The sequence below is a fragment of the Chaetodon auriga genome, chromosome 16 (genome assembly GCF_051107435.1).
Source record: "Chaetodon auriga isolate fChaAug3 chromosome 16, fChaAug3.hap1, whole genome shotgun sequence".
Taxonomy (NCBI): Eukaryota; Metazoa; Chordata; class Actinopteri; order Chaetodontiformes; family Chaetodontidae; genus Chaetodon; species Chaetodon auriga.
In genome coordinates, this window is record NC_135089.1 from 16780101 (window position 1) to 16802207 (window position 22107).

The following is a 22107-nucleotide window of genomic DNA, read 5'->3' on the forward strand; positions in this document are numbered from 1 at the left end:
CACTGATAAGGTCATGAGGCATTTGGGTTTGAAGTCAGAACAGCCACTGTTCTATATGAAGTACTTTTGATTGGAAAAGTAAAATCTGCTGATAACACTTAAGAGACTTTAACTTATTAACAGGATTTTTTCAGCGTGGCGCTGCTACTAACTTCCTCCTCCACTCGACGTACAGAAAACTTCATTGCACCTTTCAGTGCAGTACGCCAACACGTCACTAGATGGCGTGGCGCTCGGATGGACCTGGCCTCGAGCCCTCCTCTGGCTTGCACGTGCACTCGTGCGTGGAGAGAAATGTGCTCCCTTCAACAAAGCTGTTGTGATGATCATTAGTTGTAGCCCGCCCCCTGCTTTCTCATTGGCTCTGCGGTGTGAATGACAGGCGCGTGCTCCGCTGTCGACGACCCAACCGGTTCTGGGGGGCGTGGCTCGGTGTGCTCATTGTAATACATGTTGTTTGGACACATGCAGGCGTCCCCGTGATGTGACCTGCTGCAAAGTTGTTGAAAAGTGACTCAAGTCAGGAGCTGACGGCGCACTCACTCACTGTTTGAGCGTTTCTCTCACACTCGGACTCTCGTCTCTGAGACATCAGGAGGTGGTTTCACTGGTCGCTCATCATGTCAACAGCCCAGCAACTCGTTTTTGGGGACAGTAGCGACGTTCCTGATCTGCTGAAGTCATTAGCAGACTACCCCTTCTCCTTCCCTGCCTTTGATGACACAGGTAAGAAATTGTTTTTTATGCTTTTTCAAGCAGAAGAACAGGCTGGACATTTGCCAAAGAGTTGCACATGTTATCATATTCTGTAAACTGTGGTGTCAGGTGTGGGAGAACTATTGTAAGAGCAGTTTTAAGAAACTGAAACTTTACTTGAACCTTATTGAGTCATTTCATGCAACTTCTCCTTCACTCTACTGCATTTAATGTGACATATGATTTGCATAGTATGTATTTTTATAGATTAAACTACTGGTATGTAAAGCAGTTAGAAGCAGCAGCTTCATCTCACCCAGTTATCCACTCATAAACTATTGTCTCCTGACAGTATCCTCATAAGTGCTTTTACTTTTGATGCTGCAAGGATGTTTTGTTGCTGAAACTGTTTTATTGTTGTATTAATTATTTCCATCAAGCTGTCACTCTTGTCATTATTCCAGTTCAAAATCCCAGTACTTCTTCCCTCATAGGTGTAAAGTTACTGGAACTAGTAGACTGGCATGAGTAATCGCAAGACACCTCACAACACTTTATATAATGGGATTAAATGTAGCCCGGCCTCGTTGTCATGCATCACTCCTACCTTAATCAGGACCTCATTGTGGCAGTGATTACTGAAGAATCGGTGACCGTGGTTGTGTCTGGAAGTCCTTCCTGTTGCAGGTCCAGGCCTGTATGGAAATGGGCTCAGCTGCTTTGATCACTCATAATGTGCTCACATGAAGTCAGCAAACTGTCTGCGTGCTTCCTCCGTGCAGTCACAACACAGCAGCCTGCAACTGATGCAACAACACTGAAACATTCCTCACTCAGGGTTTCATCACATCATTACAGTCTCTAAGCACTCTTTGTGTACACTTGCTTGCTTACTTTTTCGGGGGCATTTTAGTTTTTATCCAGTAGTTGCCAGTAGAGACAGACAGAAAACAGGAGGAGGGAATGAGGGGAGAGGATATGCAACAAAGGCCCCGAGCTTCCATTGAACCAGATACGCTGGGATCTCATGCCATGATAACTTAGACCGCCCCTTTCTTTCTTTAAGTCGAGTGTTGCTTTGGTTTCTTTTTCCTCACCTGTGCTCCACATGTGGAAACAGCACTCCTGCAGATGGTGAGGACAGTGTTAGTACATCATGCAGTATGCTCGGTTTACTGCGTACGCTCAGAGTTTCACATCCAAACCAACGTGAAGCTCTGTAACACTGGGAAAATGTCACTTTGCTATTATGTTCTGTTACTGTGCTGCCAACATATTTTAGCATTAAATTTGAAAAAATACATGTTGCACTCTTGGATGTGTGGAGGGTTTGGATAGGCGGAGGGACAGTGGGGCCACTCACCCTGACCCCTGACCCCCAGTCGCCAATGCTGGTACATCTATGTAGTGTTCACATACTTGTGTCATTAGAACACATGCAAAATAATGATCATGACCTCAGACATACACTAGTGGCATCGTTCAGTGAATTTCATTATCGGGCTGACATTGATGCATTTGCTGCCATACCTGCTGCTTATGCTGACGTCACAGTAAATCTCACGATGTAATGCGATGTAGAGCAGAATCTAATTTACCTGCATGTGAGCATGACAAAATGCACGACAGCAGAGTTTTTTTAAACGATCTGAGCAGCATAACTTGGGTGTTGGCCTCATCATCGATACCTCTGAGCATATTAATTATTTATTATTATATGACAGTGCCACAAATGTTTAATGAACTGAAATAACACAATGGCGTAATCCACTCTTCCAACTTGTGCTTGCCTTTGGTGCATGGATTTATTATTGATTTAGACACATATGCACACTTCTGGAACGACATGACACTGACGACTTGCCCTTTGCCTTTAGTTGCGGTCAATAATGATTCCATTTTTTCTTGGTGATGCCAACGATATTTCTTTCACACCTTTTCCTTGTCTGTTTCTTGTCTTTATGCAATATTATTATTGCAGATTACTAATCTGGTTAATGTATTCATTATTATAAGAGTAATCTCTCTTTTCTGCTCAGCATTATTATGATCCATTTTAACATGGAGGCCAAAGTAAAGATTAATCAACAAATGATCCAATCAGGACCTTAAACGGCACCAGCAGACTAATCATTAGACTGTTTTCCCTCCTCTGATTATGTCTTACAATGTCTAACAAGGAGTAAAGTTGAGGAGAGAGGAAGCTTTGCAGCATTTCCTCATCATGCTCCTCGCTCGTATCATGCTGTGCTTATCTCCCTGCTCTCATTTGTCCTGAAACAAAAGTCCACAAGGCCACCTCCTGTCTGAGTTGCTTCATGAGAGTAAATACAATGTTTTCATCATTGGGAGAAATGTTTCTTCTAAAACAGGGCCAGCAGATGTTTGCATGCATGGCAGACTGGACCCCAAGGCTTTTCTTCTTGCTTTCTGTCAACAAACTCTGCATGATCTTTAGCAAGTAACAAGGACGCCTTTGTGAACTGTTTGTACAATGTATTTTGGAAAGGTTTGTGGTTATTGTGCCACACACACACATACACAGCCAGACTGACCCAGTTACCCCTGACACATGACAGTTTGATGTTAATCACCCTGACAAAGGAGAAGTCGCAAACTGTGCACCAGTTCAATACGTAATTCTAAACAAGTTGGGCGTTTGTAGTGTGTTTATCAGTGAACACTGAGAAAATAAAGTGAACTCCTGCATTGAAATGCAAAAAAAATAATAAAGACAACTTTGCAGATGGTGGTGAGGAAAAAAAAAAAAAGGTTTTCTCTTTATGAACTTAAGTTGGCAGCAGCTTTCCACAGCAGTTTGACTGACATCCATCCACGCATTTACTGCATCACTTCCTGCCAGCACAAAACAGTATTTAACTGAGCAGAATGGATAAATACAATGTGACATTTTGGTGTGTATTTAAATACCATAGAGTTTGATTGTGGCAGGTTGTCTCCTGTGTGTGGAGTGTGCTTCTAAAATCCTGACCTTATGTGTATCTCACTGTCTGGTTCACACAGTGTTCTTAGTCGGTGCATACCATGTACCATGATTGAATACTGTGGCTGAGGCAACTCAAACACTGAAGGACAACTGGACTTGTGTCTGCCTATTGCATCCATCTTTTAGATTAGACGGGAGAGTAAACAGGAGTCTTCAGTGCCCTTCCTGTAGTCGCGCTGCTTCCTTGTCGATGGGACTGGCTTCCCCTCTGTCGGGGCAGTTGCGGCAGACACGCTGCTCTTTGTTTACCGAGCGGAGAACTGGGAGAAAAGCCGCAGATCAGTGGTGAAGGTGGGATGTTGCGCGGTTTGAACATTGTGTTCCTGAGCGCAAACATCCTTTTGGGGAGAGCGACGCCCCGCGCACTGACTGTCGCGTGCAACATAGCAGCGCGTGCACGGAAACGTGAGAGTCCCTGTGTTGTTGCGGCGCTGGGAGATTTTGATGTGGAAGATTTAAATAGTAGTAAACACATTTGGTTAATAATTGCGGTTGTTTGAAACAATGGATGGCATGACAAGTTCACACAAGTAACGCTGAATTTTAGAGGGTTACCTTAAAATTGAGTCGTGGAGCGATGGACTAATGTGGTCAAGACAGTTTTGTTAGGAGGCATAAACAAAATATGTATATGTATGGTAAGTTGTTATAAAGACACTGAGCAGTATGATTCAGAACCGTCTGGTAAACAACACGCACTCTGCTACCTTTAGGTCCCGTGTCAGCTGTTCGAAGGCTGGGCGCGTGCCCGCTCCAGCTCGCCTTGGCCCACACGTGCTGAATGTTTGAAGCCACGCCCCTCGACAGATTGTAGATTCACGTGAGTCGTGTAGGGGCGGGGGCACGTGTTTGGCCACGATTATTTTCTTGCGGAGGACAAGAGCGTGCAGGCGACTAAAGCTGTATGCTCGAGCGCATTGCGTTGTAATTTTTGGGTGTATCGAGAGTCTGTGTGGGCGCAGACTTGTAGTTTAATCTGCGCTCATGATGAAAGTTTGCAAATATCAGATTAAGTATTCTTCAGGCGGTCCTTAACCTGCAGTTTGTACGTGCGAGCACTGACACTTTCTACTGAAGATTTATTCATATGCTGCCTGCACGAGACTATGTGTTAATGTATTTTTTTTCCCAATATAAAGAATTGATCTCCATATGGGCAATTTGCGGCCAATGAGCAGTCGTAGAACTACTACACGGACGAAAAACTGGCCATGTACTCTGTGCACGCACAGCCACAGTATTAACACTCTTACGGACAGCGCTGACAGCCAACCAGCGGCTACCATTCCACGAGTGGGCGGGGCAAGCGTGCTCAGTGGGCGAACAGAACAAGGGGTCTCTGTAGTGTTGTTTTTGCATCCAAACGAGTTGATTTTGTCCAACAGGCCTGACACAGCAGTAGTGGTGAAACTAGCTTCGAGACGCGTTCCGTTTGTTGCTGTTGTTTCCCGGTGGAGGAGACGGCTCTCGGTAACGATACTGCTCGGTGTTGCTCGGAAGCTTGACAGGAACAATGCCTGGCAAAGCCGCGGTGACAGTGCCGCTCGAGCCCAGCGGTAACGCCGTGACGGCACCTCCGCAGAAGTCCTTCTCGTTTGGTATAAAGAAGATTATGGACATTCCGCCTCCGAACATCCTGGAGGAAGGTGACGACGGTAAGACCAAAATGCGACAACGAGCGCTTTTTTTTTCTTTTTTTTTTTATCCCCAGTTTGTATTTGCTGTGTGAATTAGCAACGACTTTGTCGACGGTTTTGAAAACATATAATACTCAGATATTTGTTAATAATTATCAAAGCTGTGCCATAGGCTTTTAACTGCAGTTTGAGTGTGTGACCGTCAGTGTAGCGAGATTAGGACGGACATGCCATATGTCGCACAGAGCAGTTTCATCCGAGGCGGCGAGGAAACAAAAAAAGAACAAAAAGTTCCACCTCCTCTCTGCTGCTGTGCGAGCAGCGCACATGGACTGCAAATACACATAAAGATTAAGACACTGCATGGATTCTCATCCAACTCTGTGGTTCAGTGTTATCTGGTCGCTGGTTTTTGTGGTGGTGTTTTGGGGTGCACAAGTGGAACAAGCAGGTCTCACTCGGCTGTTTCCGGGCTTTTCCGCTTCTACTGTCTGTTTACCCCCAAGCGTCAGTCTGCCTTTTATTTCAGGTAGACATCTACTTTGTCACTTTAAAACTCATCGACAGGCTCTTTGGTTGTAACCCGTTTTTGTCAGATTTCACACCACCATCACAGCCCCCTTCTTCCCACCCTGCCTCTCTCCATCTATTGCTTGGCTTTTCCTGTGTGCACGTGTCTTAGACTCTTGAAAGGAGCCCTGAAGTCATGTGTGCACAAGAACACATTTCACACACGGCGACCAGCCATTTGTCATACCACTGTTCCCTCCTGTCTTTAATGCAGAAATAGAGAAGGAGAAGCTGTGCACATCTGAGGATGTGGAGGGAGGCGGGGCTGGGGCTACCAGTACTGGTGGAGGTCCCAGAGGAGGCAGCGGCGGCAGCGGAGGGGTATCAGCCTCCTTGACCCCTGCCATTTGGGAGAAAACCATTCCCTATGATGGGGAGACCTTCCATCTGGAGTACATGGACCTGGACGAGTTCCTCCTGGAGAACGGGATCCCTGTGACCCTGGAGGAGGAGGAGCTGCAGAAGACTCTCACCTCAGTGGCGGGCAAAGGCAAATCCATCGCCAAGGTTACTGCTACAGCCTCTACTACTACGCCTCCTCCTCCTGCTGCTGCTGACGCCTCCAGCTCCGCCTCAGCATCTTCCTCCGCCACCTCTCCGGTCACCGCAAATCCAGAAGAAGCAGTGACGGTCACTACGTTACAACCAGCTAAACTAGAAGAGGAAGAAGAAGAAGAGGAGGAGGAGGAAGAGGAAGAGGAAGTGCAGGATGAGGACACTGTGTCTGAGGAGGCAACAGCAGAAGTGGAAGTGAAAAAGAAGCAAACAGGTGAGGAATATTGACTTATGGGGTGAGTGTTTGTACAACATTTGGACCTGTAATGGGGTTCTTTGTGAGAAACAGTTCCTCTCTAGTTATTTCGATAACTTATCCTGGTTATTATGCTCTCTTGTTCCTTTTTAAAGTCCCCATTATTATTCTAGATAAATGTCTGTGACGTTTCTCATTCATCCAGGTCATGGTACTTCTAAGTGCTTCCCAAAGGCAACCACAAGCAGGTCCAGTTGCCCTCAGGAAGCACTGCTGGTGTATTATTAACTCACGTTGTACACGCAGAGCCCCGACCTTTGAGCCGATGCTATAACTTTTATATGTTTGGCATGTGGCCAGCATGACAGTCCACGCCACATCACTGTAACATGCAAGACGAGCCAAACTCAAGGCAGACATTTTCATTGCTTGGTTGAGAGAAATCATGTTACCTGTTGACTGAAACATCTAAAAAGTCAGCTACAAGGAAAAACTGACTTAATGTGCTCATACAAATATTAAATTCACAGCCCTCAGAGGGAAGTCAACTCTCCCATTCAGTGAAAATGTTTGCATATGTACACACAGAGACCCAGACAGGCAGCCATTGAATTTATCTGAATACAGTTATAGTTCTTTAGATAAGACATTGTTTCTCATTGTGTTAGAAGTCAGATTAAGGGGAAAAATATATATTTATATAATGTAACCTCAGACAACACAACTACATCAGCACCTCCCTGACAAAGACTAAACAGAAACTTTCCCCTGTGGCTCTATTTTAAGTGACACCTGTAAAGCACCTAATAGTTAGCTGTGGTTCATCCTAGTCTCTCCTGTATCCAGCATTACTTTTCCTTTCCATTCCCATAGATCCTAACCCCGCAGAGCGTAACACACCCTCCCCCATTGACCCAGATGCCATTGAGGTGGACATTAATTTCCAGCCAGACCCCACAGACCTGGTCCTGTCCAGTGTGCCTGGGGGGGAGCTGTTCAACCCACGCAAACACAAGTTCTCCGAGGAGGAGCTGAAACCGCAGCCTATGATCAAGAAGGCCAAGAAAGTTTTCGTTCCAGATGAGCAGAAGGTAAGATCATTGATAGTGAGCGCCAAAGAAACACGTGTGTTTGAACCGAAATGAGGACTGGGAGACTTATTGATTAATTATTTTGGTTTGGGTCATTGATTCTGAACACATGTAAATGACATAGTGGCTGCACATTACAAAACCTTTTTCTTCCTTTTTAGTAAAAAATCTGCTAACTAAAACATTAAAGAGACAGATGTTGACATTATTTTTGACTGCAAAAGGCAATGGATGTTAAAAGCACTCAGTGTTCTGATCAGTCCTGGTAAAGATTAAAGCATCTGCAAACAGTGGATTAATGCTCAAAGATGGGGTGTGGGGGGGTGTTTTCACAACACAGATTGTGATTATGTTCAGCTCTGACTCCTCCTTTCTGTCATTTCACTGTCCCTCCTCAGGATGAGAGATACTGGTCCAGGAGAAAGAAGAACAACGTGGCAGCGAAACGTTCCCGTGACGCACGGCGGCTGAAGGAGAACCAGATCACAGTGCGCGCCTCCTTCCTGGAGCGGGAAAACGCGGCGCTGCGGCAGCAAGTGGCTGAGCTGCGGAAGGACTGCGGCCGCTGCAAGAACATCGTGGCCCGATACGAGGCTAAGTACGGCCCACTGTAAAAGAGCCGAATAAATCACACAAAGTATCAATGAGACAAAAAGCAGAACTCCCTTCCCCGCAGAATTCAACACAGACACAAACACCAAGGGAATCTAAATTTGCACTGTTGTCTTTGCTGACCTCCAGTCACTGTGTCAAGCTCTGAGTTTCGGATACACACTGGCAGGCAGCGAGGCATGATGGGAGCGGTGGTCACTGAAGGCCTGTGGAGAGCGCCTGGCTCCTACACTCAGAGAGGAAGGGGACGATTGTGGACACTCCCATGGTCAAACACACGGTCCGTCTCAAAAGACGGCGTCAACAAAGTCAGGAAATAAGAAAAGAGCAGACAGGTACAAAAGAATCACAGGCTTTTAAACACCACACAAATCAGTTTTTATCATTGCACAGCACTTCTTAGTGGACCAAAGCATGAGTTAGAAGTTGTGTATTTAGAATGGCGCACACTTGCCGTCCCTCCCATTTCCTTGTGTTGTACTTAGTGTCTGTTGTGTCTGTACTTCCTTTAAAATACCGATGCTCAGAAGAAGGATGTTGTTGAACTCACGGCAGTGTAGGGGAGGAACAGATGAGTAAAGGAGCAGCGTCAGAGCCGCAGCAGTGCTTCCAGGCTGAAGAGAGAGGAAGCAGAGACCCGGGGTCGGCCGAGGGGAAAGCGACGACAGTCCGTTAGCGGTGTGATTCAGTCACAGCTCTTCCTTCTTGTAACCCACATGCACGCCTCTGCGCACACAAACACTATTTAAACTGTTTGTATATATTGTCATCTCCCTGCCCCACAGAGATGTGTAACAGTGTCCAATCCAGTTTTGGCATTTTTCTTAAAAAAAAAAACAATGCGTAGGGATTATAGTGGTGGCAGGTATCTACCCTATGTACCACAGACACCACGGGAGACACAGTAGCTTCTTAGGAGAAAAAAACATGCATGGCCTACAGCTTAAAGCTACGTAGTTTCCTTTTCTACTAACCTCAGATCAGCTTCCAGAGCCTCACACGAGAGCTGGGGTTTCCTGATGAGATGGTGTTTCTGCAAATCGAGAGAAAGTAGTCGTTTTTGTTGGGTAGGTTACTGTCGAAGGCATACGTCTGATGATCTCCAGGGCCCTCGCTGGTGGAGGGGTATGTTCACAGGTAGGGATGTTTATTTTACTGCACACTGCAGGTAGAGGGCGCTAGAGCCACTACCTGCCTGATCTGGTGTAGTGACGGCTGGATTGATTATTTTTTTTTACATTTTTTTAAATTTAGACAGGCCCAAAGCTGACTGCTTCTGATCTTGTAAATAATGATTGTCTCATGGTCTTTATTTCCTGAGACAGGGATTCTGACTGTGTCTTTATTAACCTAGTACTATTCCTTATATTTGCCAAATAGTCAATGAGTGCTGTATTTATTCTGATGGTAATAATGCATCTGTTGATTGTGATGTACAACAATATGTCAGATAATTCTATTTCCTTTGAGGAACAATACTTCTATGAAACCAATGCAGGGAATTCAATGGGTAAACTGTGCTTTTGGATGTTTGTTTTAAAAACAGATTTATATAGTTTTATGGGATTTCTTTTCTCTATATACATACAATACGTGTCTGTACACACACAGGACAAGGCACACTCTTATTTACCTCATCCAACACTTCCTATTCTGAATGGGTAAAAGTTTTCGTAGGGCTACAAAGTGGTGTTGGTTGAAACAGAGAGCACATAAAAAGCAGCTTAGTTCCATTTGGCAAAACCTTCAATCCACGGTGATAAATTGAGTTATTTTTGCCAAAGCAGCTGAGCCTGTGTCTAAATTAGTAAATGCATTGCAGACTGTTATGGGACTCTATATCTCAAGTGTCTTTGGCTGATGCGGATTTTGTGATCGGTCGGCTCGTGCTCGTCGTCGCCGTAATCTTGGAAAGAAAATAAATGTGGCAATAATACTCTGTTATGTAATGCTCGTTTTCTTTCAGTGATGTTGTATGTAAAGTTGCTATGATGTACTAAATAGACATGCCCCAAAGTCATTTGTGCTTCCAGTTTAGATCCTCTGTAGTCCAGGATCCTAATGCATGAAACCCAGTAAACTTGTCTTTTTTCTTTTTTTTTCTTGCATATTTTACACCAAGTGTACTTACGTCTGTGAACCATCACTGAAAACTACATATGTTTCTGGATGGGCTGGTTGACGGTCTGTTGTACAGTTCTGTCAGAAGGAAAGCAGAACATCTTTTCTATGATGTCCTGTGTTTATGACTCGCGAACTAGCACCACCCATCCCCGTGCAGCCAGTGCTTGACCTTGGGGCGAACATCAGCTGAAAACAGCAACTTTTGATCACTGTGTGGATTGTTTTCTATTGACTAAGGATTGATCTATATCTAGATACACTGGATCCGTTGGCGATTTTTGTGTTTTCTTGAGAGATTCTCTGTTTGAGTTTCCTGATGGGCGTAGTAAAACACACATTTCTTAGCGATGTGTTTGATTTTTGCATTGACATTCAAACCTAACATTGGCTGCATTACGCTGTTTATATGTCGATGTAGTTGATTGATGCAAACTTTTGGCTATTTTTTAACGAAATTGAAAATGTTCCGTGTAAGGCTGAGTAAAGGTACTGGCCAGGAGAGCCTTTTAGAAGACAACAAATCAAGACCGTTTATAGTACTGCATATAGTATGTAGCAATCTTTCTTCTTCTTTTGTTCTTTTGATGCGTAGCACCTCGTGGAAACAGGCTTGCAACTCACAGTCCTGCTCACTGATGTTTGGCAGGCTGCAAATTCTCCAGGAAAGGAAAAGAATATTAAGCAGCGGTTTAGATCTGCAGATGTGTCTATAATAGGTGCTGCACTGAAAATGAGAAGTTAGCCTAACATGGTATGAACGTGAACAGGCTAGCAGCTGTTAGCTTTTCTCTTCGTGGGGGGTTTAGTCATTTTAATGGCACGCCTCCTCACTTGCAAATGTTCCACCAAAACAAACAAAAACTGTTGGCACTGCCTTTGGGTGCTTCGCATCAATGACACTATGTCCTTGTTTACTATTCAAAGTAGCTATAGTACTCCTGGAAAAATATTTAAAGGTCTCTATTGACAACATTTTTAAACTTTTGTTTGTGGTGTTTTATTTTCTCTTTTTATATAAACATATGTTGGGTGTTTTTGTATTGTCCTATGTATAGGATACCTGCAACTGCAGTGCCATGTCCTAACTGTATCTTGTATCATGCATATGAAATAAATTGGGATTAAATGACATGCGGACTCGTGGTTTGACCTTGACTGAGTCATCGGCCAGCTGCAGCAGCTCTAACGGGAGGCACGCCGGAGCTGCCGAGAGACAAAGAAACAACAGATAACAAGGAGAGCAGTTTGGGGGGGGGGCGGAGACCTCGTCGAACCTCATCCTTGATGCGCAGAGTGCACATGTGCTCACGCGACCTGTGATTGTTTTCTTGCAGACGCCTCCTTGTTCTCCGCTGTCCCCTCGTTGCCTCGGTCCTGCTGCTCATCAGTATTCCAGAGGAGTAGGAGATGTTGCGTAATGATCACATCGACACACTGGGGAGCAGCGTTGCGTAACAGCAGCAGCCTCAAAGACCAGCGGGATGGGTGTGTGTGTGTGCGCGTGTGTGGAAGACGGAGAGAAGAAAGCGAGGAAGCGAGCGAGGGAGGGGCTCTGGGTATCGGGGGCCAAGGAGAGGAAAGGATCAGGTGGTTGGAAGGATGGAGGGAGAGGGAGGGAGGAGCGGGGGGGGGGTGAAGGAGAAAGGGATGGGGCAAACAAGACGGCAAAGGGGGATGGACGGAGAGAGATGGAGGACGGGGATGCAGTTAAAGACATGTGAGCCGAGGGAGGGAGGGAGGGAGGGAGGGAGATGGGATGCAGTGAGTGGGCGATGAAGATGTGGAGGAGAGTAGAGGAGAGCCAAGGAGGAGCCCGGCCATGCATGTTAATGTCACACCACTACATGTTACTATAGAAAGCCCACACAGCCCCGCACGCTCACATGAGCCAGGCAACCTCACGGCTGACTGCACCCGACAGACACACAGACAGACAGACAGACACACAGAGCTGCATGATGAAATATAAAGTAATATCTGCTGGGATGGGTCCAGCTTGAGGTGGGTGGTGAGCAATCTGGCTCCTCACCGTTTGAGAATTTTCATCCTCGCTTTGAATTATTGATCAAACATCACTTGAGTTTGTTTACTGCGTTAAGAGGACACAGCGATGCTCCAGCATTTCAATCTGAGGCTTTTCACAGGGATCGACTACTCAGACCCTTTGATCAGCCGCGTGTTCAAAACCGAGTACGACACACACACACACACACACACACACACACACACACACACTCAGAGGTGAGAGGGAGCTGCCTTCATCCGCGTCGTCTCCACAGCTCTGCACACCCGTAAACAATGAGGACGACACAATTAGCTTATTTTCCATGCTTATTTTTGCCAATCTGTTTTTTTTTATTACAAACTTAAAAAAGAATCTGATACAATAAGAAACTGCAGTAGTAACTCCCCATTCCCGAGGGGCAGCACAGAAAACAGGTCATTGCATTTCTGTAGTGAAAGATTCATTACACATCTACAGGGTGTACAGATCAGATACAAAATAGGAAAAATAATAAAATACAGGCAGGAAAGAAAGCACTATATTTATACATCATCTGAACTTTTAATTATATCTATTTTACTCTTAAATGTTAAATCTTACATAGAAAATAAACTTCTTTTATGACAATGAAATATTCCAAAGTGCAAAACAAAACGCACACGTCGATATAAGCAAAAGGACATCAGAATACAAAATTCTTGTTTTTCCTCTTCACTCATGTTCAACCCTGCTTGGAGAAGAGCCTGCGTTCAAAACACTGATCTGTCCTCAGAGTGGGAAAACACAAACCCGGGATGGATTCTCAAAGATGTGAGGGGAGACCAGCTTTCACAGCAATCATTGGCGCCCTCAGACCTCTCGCCTCCACAGTCCCATTTGGATGCAGAGGACGTTTAACAACACACCTCTTCTGCGCTTAATAATCTGACAAATGTGGAAAAAGGAAAGTCATTTTGAACATGCGTGTGACTAAAAATCTCTCAGACTTTTAGCCCCCTCCCCCCTCGCAGGCCATCTCAAACAGGGTTAACTAACAACAGATCAGATTCACATTCACAGCACATTCATGTCCCTCATCCTTCCAAACCTGCCGTTAACACTGTCTTCCTGTTGAGGAAATATATTGGATTTTTTTTTTTTTCCAGGGTGCAGAGAGGTAGTAACCCCTTGAATCCTTCAGGGTAATTTAAATTATGGCATTACATTGCACTGGAGAAGGGTGAGCATCTGCGTAAGACACAGACAGTCTGGGATATGGCTATAGTATCAGGACGGTGGAGAGAAGATACTGGAAAAAGAAAAAAGAACAAGTGAGGGGCAGAAAAGAGAAATTTGAAGGGAAACAGAATATGAGGGAGGTTAAAACACATTTTGTTCATATAAATCTGAATAAACCTGGGTTAGGTGCTGTAGTAGTTTTAGAAAAAAAAAGCATGGTGGTCGCACAAGATCAAATGAACTCACAGAAGAAGGGAGGATGGTCATTGCACTAAAAAAAGAAAAGGGGGGGGGTCTGATAAGTGGAGATTTTTGGTTTAAATGTACTGCCTGTGGGAGTAGTGTTGCCAGACTGCCCTGGGAGCACAGAGGAAGTGATCAGCCATCTTTTCCTACACAAACCCACTGTAAACATTCACATCTTAAACTCCGAATCCAACTTGAAGAATGAATACATTTACCCGTCTTATTAGACAAATGCTGTACAAGGTACAATACACATTCAATACTTTATTCTGTACATCTTTATTTTTGTCTCAGTTTGCATATATTCATGTTATTTTTCTGAAAAAATAACCTCAGCATGTAAGAAACTAAACAAAGAATCTGAACATAAGAACTCTTTATATACATATTCCTGGACTTGTCATGTCTTACTCATACAAATGTAAGTGATCATTTGCAAAAACAAAAATATAGTAATATTGGAAATAAATTACAAAACGGAAATTATAAATGCCGCTTTTCCCTCACAATCGTCTACATTTACAGAGATGTGGACCTCTCCACCCACCCACCCACCCACCCATCCCCTTGAAAAGAAGACAAAAAGAAAGAAATAAAACCTGCATGCATATGACAAGCTGTCACATTGCGAAACCAGCGTGTGCACAAGTCAAGGGTCCTTGGGTCATCTTATACAAAAACACTCATCGGTACAAATCTAGAAAACATTCAAATAAACGCACAACATGGATGGCGCCTCCTGACCAGCGTGGTGCATCTGAATGCAAATCAAGCTCCCGTTTCAATCTCTAAAGCGTTTCATGACGGCTGAGTAAGATGTGCCACTGCCAAACAGAGGGCAAAGGAATGGTTTCGCGCTTGTGCCTGTGGCCGACACACGGGAGCCCAGTAATAAAGTGCTGGACAGCTCAAATGGACATCTGGGGGTTGCCCTTCCCTGCAGCGACTAACCAACGATCGCGAGGACCCGGCTGGTAAACAAACCATAGCTAGAATCGGCAGACAGACCAGGCCAGAGATCTGACGGGCTATCAAATAAAGTGACAGAAGCCACACACCAATAAAAAGAACATTCATCTTTGTCCACGTCACTGCAACTGGGAAAAGAGACGAATCTGGGCTCTACGTGTGTTCTGCTTTTTCTTTGTTCACAGCCAGAGGAGCAGAGATCACTGAAAGATTTCAAGAGCAGGGCGAGAATAGTGTGAGCGTTTGGCTTCAGTACCATTTAAGCTCACCAGAAACGTGCTCTGGGTTTTAAAGTGTCACTCTCTAAGCCAATACAGCCTGGACGCCGCCAAGGCAGCAGAACCCTCGAGCTGCTTCCCTCCTCTCCATGCAGAGGAAAACCTCTCCTTCATAGTCAAAGTCATGCTAAGCCATTTATCACAATCCCTACTGCTTAACTGCTGCATCCCTCCCCCTCAGCTCCTCCTCCGCCTGTTCACCTTCACACACACACTGCTGACGGGAACTGTGTTTATGTGCACGTATTTCTGCACGTGTGTGTGCGTCGTCTGCTATTTGCATACATATACTGCATGACACCACGGCTTTAAATATAGGTGTGTGTATAATTGAGGCCTCAGCACATGGTTATTTTCTTAAAATGCCAAGATTTATGTGTTTCACATTCACCAAGGTTTCCCCGACCTTCCCAGCTGCAGTTTCCCCCTGACAGGCACAACATATTCTACTACATCACTCCCTTAACACCCCGATGCTCGTTTTCTGCTCCCTCCGCTGCTCTCATTTCATTTAAACTGACGATAAACGGCTTCCAGTATACACCCGGTGACAACAACGGAGTCAAATTGTGCCTGTGCACGAGTGCGCTTCAAGGGTAACGGGCCCACCGTACAAACAATGAGTCTCTCGATCACGCTGAGCCACAACAAAACAGAACAGGACTACACACACATACACACACACACAGAGCAGAGCCCCCCTCTCTGTATTTGTGGCAAGTAGGGCAGAGCAGATTGCAGAGCAAAGTGCTGAGCTTTCCACAGCCGTCGTTCCCTGCAGGACTTGGCGAGGTCCTTTTTCACAGCATGACAGTGCAGTGCAAAATGGAGCTATACTAGAGCCGGGTCCATTAAACTACAAGTCAAGTATAAAAAAAATCCCTCACATTAACATTCAATGCAAAGTAATAAACATAAAGAGATTGGCAACAACTCAAGGTACAAAGGAACCACCCCTCCCTCCCTCCCCCATCATCAAAGCCAACACACAGAACATCAGTAACAGCAATGGACAGGCAGGGTGGGGTTGGGGATGGGGGGGGGGGGGGGGGGGGCAATGGAGGAACAAAACAAATCACATGAAGTATTCAGTGGACATGGTATTTTAAATCTTTGTAGTAAAACTAATTCTTAACTTGTATTAGTATTCGAACAATTTGTTAGAAAAACTGAAAATATCTGGAGCATCATTGTCCTCCACCCACTTCCTCCTACTACAATTCTTATCATTACAAATGAAGGCTTAGTTGGCCAGCACAACGGGCTGGAAGGACTGGCTGGGATATTGCAGGTTGTAGCTTCCTAAACCCTCGACAAACGGCGGCTTCTCCATGTAGGGGATTCCTCCGTTGCTGCCAATGATGCCCACGCCCTGGGCAGGAGGAGGGCTGGAGAAGGGGTCAAAGGATGGATGGGCGTTAACAGTGTGGGGGGGTTGGAATGGGCTGGCGTGAGGCTGCATGGGCTGGGTGTCAGCATCGAAGTAAAGGGGGCCCGGGGATCCTGGGTAGACAAACTCTTTGGCGTTGGGAGAGAGCTGGCTGGCGATGGGACCTCCGAGGGAGTGCAAGGAGAGGGACAGGGGCTTGTGCTTGAGCAGCTCTGGTGCCGAGATGCTGGTAGGAGAGTGGGAGAGCATCCTCTGGGCAGGTGGTAAGCCGACTGCAGAGCTGGCTGCCGACCCGGCCCCACTGCACTTCTTCATCTTGGTCGAGCCGAATTTAGTGGCGGCGAAACTGGCGGTGGTGAAGGTGATGGGCTGAGGACGGGCGGCGGGAAGAGCAGAGGGTGGCTGCTGAGTGGAGAGGTAGGGCAATCCGCCGCTGGGAGGAGAAGGGGTCGAGGTGTTGGAGGAGTGGGCAGCAGGTTCGGTGGGCGTGCTGGAGCTGGGGTAGCTAAAGAGCACGGAGCAGGACTGGGCAGACAGAGGTGTGGGAGAGCTGGAGAGCGACGGCATGAGGGCAGGGGGGGCCTGGCTTCCAACTGGCACAAACACCTGAGCATCTGGGTTGAAGCCCAGACTCTTGGCCTCCTCCGCCTCTGCATCTCCTTTACCCTCTCTGATCACCCCCTCAGCCCTCTCACTGTCACAGCCGAGGCCTGGAGGGTCCTCCAGGTAGAGAACCTTCACTGCCCCCTTCTCTCCAATCTGGTAGGACACCTCGTAAGGGTCAATCCACACACTGAGCTCTGCAGGAACATTTGCACGCACTTCTTCCGTGTCCAGTCCACTTCTCTTGGCGGCCAACTCCACCACAGGGTCCCTCGGCGCTCCCAGGTGAATGCAGCGGAAGGCAGAACCCCTGAGAGGGGCCTCAGGGTACCAGTGACCCTCAAAGCGAGACACCAGTATCCTCTCCAGCTCCTCGCCAAACAGGTCAGCTCGACGCCGAGGCAGCTTGTTGTACAGGTAGGACACGATGAAGTTGAGGGCGACCTTAACTTCTAGATGCATGGCTTCACCAGATTAGCGCCGTCGTGGGAGCAAAGTGATCAGGATGATGCTAAAAGTGAGGCAATGCAACTGTAACAAGGTGTTCTTCCTCTGGCTTATTGTAAAGTGGATGATTCTTTTAGTGTCACCATGGTAAAGGCACCTTGAAGGCAGGGGCAGCAGGTCGCAGGCTGTTGTTTTTTTCGTCGTCACGAATATGTAAAGATGATTTCAGGTCCCAGCTGTGAAAAACAAAACAGAGGAAAGCTGTCACTTCACCTGACAAGAAACAGAGGAAGATTTGAGGGGTGATCACAGGAGATGGATCAGAAGCAGAGTGGGGAAGACACGTTTAATCACACTCAGATTTTTTTACAGATATGAAAAGCCTCAGTTGTACGGGGCCATATGAATTTCATCATTTACATGTTTGTTTGAACACCAACAGCACCTGATCATACTGAAAGACACATGTTACTGTTAGCTGAAAGTCTTTTAAATAATTGCAGTTATTACAAAAATAAAATAAAACCCCCACAAATGGCATCACATTAAAGACATGCTGATAAATGAGGCACTTTTGGTCCCAATAAACTCACAAAAAAAAGATCCCGGTAGAATGGTTTAGTACATCTATCGGTGAAGTGATTCTTAATTGATTTGTAGGATTATTTGAGAGGCACACTCTGGCCTCCATACAGGTCCTGGCTCTTACAAGAGCAAGAAACAGCAACATCTGCAGGTTTGAGACCAGTGGAAAAGTCGCCGCTTCATGTGACACGATTGAAATGCTTCTACACTGACCTGTGAGGCCAAACATTGATTGAAATAAGAAACTTGACACTTGCCTAATTTGTTGTGAGCATTAAAAATAGATCACAAGAGCTTGAGGAAACGGTGTGAGCTGTCCAGCAAAAAATGTAGTATATTAGATAGATGTGTGCAACATTAGGTGAACAAACTTATTTACACAACCACTAGCCTTATTTAGTAAGACACAGCAATTACACATCTTTTATATTTTGGTTTATCGGCCGCAGGGTGTGCTGACGGATGTGGCAGATGCTGTGTTGTGGGCTCTATAAATCCTTTATAATCTGAATGCGATCCCGCGGAGTGCCTCCCGCTTAATGCTTTAATACAGTCACACAGTCCATTCATCACCGCGCCGAGTCAAGCTGAGTGAAAGATTACATGCAAAAAGGAAAAGCAACGCCACAGGACTCACAAAGAAAGAAGGGTAAAATGGCAGGACAGTTAGTCGACTTCACAGAACAACATTTCCCACCATGCAGTGCGCACCATCAACCCCCCCCCCTCCCCTCCCCCAATACGCACACACAAACAATTCACTCACATTCACTTTCCTGCCAGATGGGGATTCAGCAGCTAAGATTAGAAAGACGCCTCCGATTAAAGACAATTCTAATGTTATTACAGATAAAGCTGCACAGGCTGGATGAAGGGCTGCCGGAGTGCCAGTGCAAGACGAGATTTACATTTCCCCTATTGCATGAAAAAAAGGTGACATTGAAGGATAAGATGGGGGTTGGTTAGAATGGGCTATAAATAGGGCCCCATCTTTGCATCATCTATGGTGCAAATTCCTCTCCACCACCTGAGTTAAAAACGAGTTAAAGTGGGCGTAGGAAAGGATATTTGAGCACAGGAGAGTCCCACAGTCCATCACCTGCAACAGCCATCATCACTGAAAACCTTGAGTGCACGCACGGCTAAGCTACCTACGGCAGCTACTGCATCTCGTGCCTCTCATTGCAAAAAGACAACAACATGATACACAAGATCCAATGTCATTCAATGACATTAGAGGCAAAGCTCAGTCAACCTGAGCAGATGTGTGACTCCAGCAGAGCAATAAGTGGTTGAAATAATAATGCACAGCTTGCAATTTCCATAAAAACACCCAAATCTTAAATGTTTGTCGTGTTGGTGCGTGCATTCTTCACATGCACATTTGTTCCAGGGCTCGGATTCGTTTTTACAGGCCTGTTGTTGCGGGTCAGAGCTCCAGCAGGCTCTATAGAGCTATTTTTGTTTACATGGGCTCATTATCAGATCTGCAAATGTGTGGCACTGTGCTCTGCAAAGCATCCCCTACATGTCAGGTTGCATCTACTTAACAGCAGATCTACAGTGATGTTACAAGAAGCTCAAGCTCCAACAAACACATGAAAGGAAAAGGACCTTTAAAAACAACAGACCTGAGGGTTAAGGGCAGCATACAGAGGGGCCTGTCTGAACTCAAGTGGCCACCACACACAAAAGCTCAACACAACACATGAATATATTTGTGATTTGCCCTCTTGTTTGGACTGCACTTACATAGATTGATACATAAATATAAATATGAATTGGTGATGTGTTGCAACCTCTACCAGACGCCACACAACGGAGGTAAATATGCAATAAGAGCGTGAGACTGGAGAAGATGATCCAGGTTTGCATGTGTGATGACAAGCTCAGATAATAAGGGAGCGGTGTCTACCTGGGGATTGCTGCCATATGTCAGTCAAAAGGCAGCTGAGTGGAGAGGACGCTGGTTTGAGCTGACATACAAATTGTGCCAAATTGTCGCCGCGAATTAGATTATAAAGCTAATTAAGTGGCGAACAACCTATCGACCGCGGACGTGCACCGAGTCCCTCCTCAGCACGAACAAGCCGTTCACACAACACACAGACGCGAAAAATAAACGTGACAGCTGGACAGAGCTAGCTTGAGCTAATGAATCTAACGTGCTAAGACAAAAACAAGAGTGTTTTTTCAGCGGCTCAGCCAGTGACAGTCATTCATTACAGCCAGCGCATTTTGACGGACAGACAAAGCTTCTGGAAAGATACACACCAACACACAGCGACATACTGTAGTCAGTGTACACGCCTATGGTGATATTTTAATTAAATTAGCCTATTTCATGCACCGGCTGGCGTTCAATTACTCACCTATCGTTACTGATGCCCTAGCTTGACTTGTACTCCTGCGTTTCTGTCTTAATTCCCTCGTGTTTTCTCGGATTTCAAGGCGAACCTCGAGTCGAGTGCAGATGCTGACCGGTAGATTTTCTCACCTTAATAGAGTTGATTTTTTTTTTTTTTTTTTTTTTTAAATGCTGCTCCAATTCTCAGATGGTCAAGAGCTTTCCCAGTTTGTCTCCAGCTGACACAAGCATGGAGGGTCCAGCGAAACTTTACTGTTTGACAACCCAGCGTATTTATACAGTGTGACTCGCCCACACGCCCGTGACGGCAAGGACTACTTTTTTCATATTGTAGTAGCTGCTGCTCGGTTACGATGTTTTCCATCTAACGGTATATATTCATCTGTTTTGCTGTCAGCGTCAACAAATTAATTAATGTTATCCTCGTGGACGATATATAGTTCAATATTAACCCTTATTTCAACATTGCTAATTTTAAGCCAAACAGAAAGATAAACATGTCACTCCTCACTTTCTACACTAGATTTCGATTCATGGTCTTCCTCGTAAAGTAGCGAGGCCAGAAACACAGAAAATTAGGACAGTTTTTCCTGATATAAAATCCAAATTTAACGAGCGGGTTCTAGTTTAGTTGGCGGAGGGATATTTGTAGTTCTCTACGGCTCTGAACAATTTGCTAAAAATATAAGTGGTGATAGCAACAGAGTCTCTATTGGCTGAGAAGGGGGAGGACCCGCAGATTATTGGGCTGCATCGTCCACTCAGCCGTTAAAGCGACCTGACTTTCACCAGAGGCTTGTGGGAAATGATGTCCTTATCGCTAAATGGCTTGCGTTACTGAGAGTATTAAATATTAAGACGCGCTTCAGCTTACAATAATACAAATACATTAACTAATACATTCACACAATAATGAAGTCTTCTTCACTATAGGTGTACACGGTATCTTAAGAGTGGGACTGTCATTATAGACTTTATATTCATAAAATGAGTAATTTTGAATTGTAGGAATTAAAATGCACACATCCACAAATATTAGGTTTACACTAGTAAATTCGGTGGCCATATTTTTCAAAAGTGGTTTACAATTAATGTTCTGGAGGAGAAAGTTTTGAAATGTTCGTCATATGAGTACCTTTAAGTATTTTTTCATAAATTTAACCAAAATCCAAAAAATTGAAATTTGTTTTCATTTGAAGGGTCTTACTTCACAAGGTATAAAACAAGATTGGTTTCAGACTTATATGAGTTATTAACACTAAAATTTGGCATCATTGTTATAATTTTTAATAGGACAGAGTGTATTTTTAGATATCATGTGATGAAAAAGACAAGAAACAATACTACACTGTAAAAGTACCCCTAGCATTCATTTACCTAAGTAGAAGTACAAAAGTATTAGCTGTAAAATGTACTTAAAGTATCCAAATCTAAAGTACTCCTAATGCAACAGAATGGCCCCGGGCAGAGTGTTATATTCCTGGTCATGACTAATGCATCACTGTGTCAA

The 22107-nt window shown here is 45.1% G+C and overlaps 2 protein-coding genes across 4 annotated transcripts; one reads left to right on the forward strand and one right to left on the reverse strand.

The window, feature by feature from the left end:
- Positions 1-481: 481 nt before the first annotated feature.
- On the forward strand, positions 482-11619 carry tefb (TEF transcription factor, PAR bZIP family member b). 2 transcript variants are annotated; one of them, XM_076751868.1, is made up of 4 exons: positions 482-726; positions 6125-6679; positions 7535-7752; positions 8151-11619. In XM_076751868.1, exons 1-4 carry the CDS (start codon positions 621-623, stop codon positions 8364-8366), a joined length of 1095 nt encoding a protein of 364 aa, XP_076607983.1. In that variant the 5' UTR covers positions 482-620; the 3' UTR covers positions 8367-11619. The 2 variants fall into 2 exon arrangements, with proteins under 2 accessions (XP_076607983.1, XP_076607982.1); XM_076751867.1 differs by lacking the exon at positions 482-726 and adding an exon at positions 5045-5358.
- A 1187-nt stretch (positions 11620-12806) lies between these two features.
- Positions 12807-20962, reverse strand: tob2 (transducer of ERBB2, 2). 2 transcript variants are annotated; one of them, XM_076752629.1, is made up of 2 exons: positions 20727-20962; positions 12807-17880 (listed from the first exon to the last, which is right to left on the reverse strand). In XM_076752629.1, the coding sequence occupies exon 2, from the start codon at positions 17657-17659 to the stop codon at positions 16448-16450; it is 1212 nt and encodes a 403-aa protein (XP_076608744.1). In that variant the 5' UTR covers positions 17660-17880; positions 20727-20962; the 3' UTR covers positions 12807-16447. The 2 variants fall into 2 exon arrangements, with proteins under 2 accessions (XP_076608744.1, XP_076608743.1); XM_076752628.1 differs by having other exon boundaries at positions 20602-20961.
- Positions 20963-22107: the final 1145 nt, after the last annotated feature.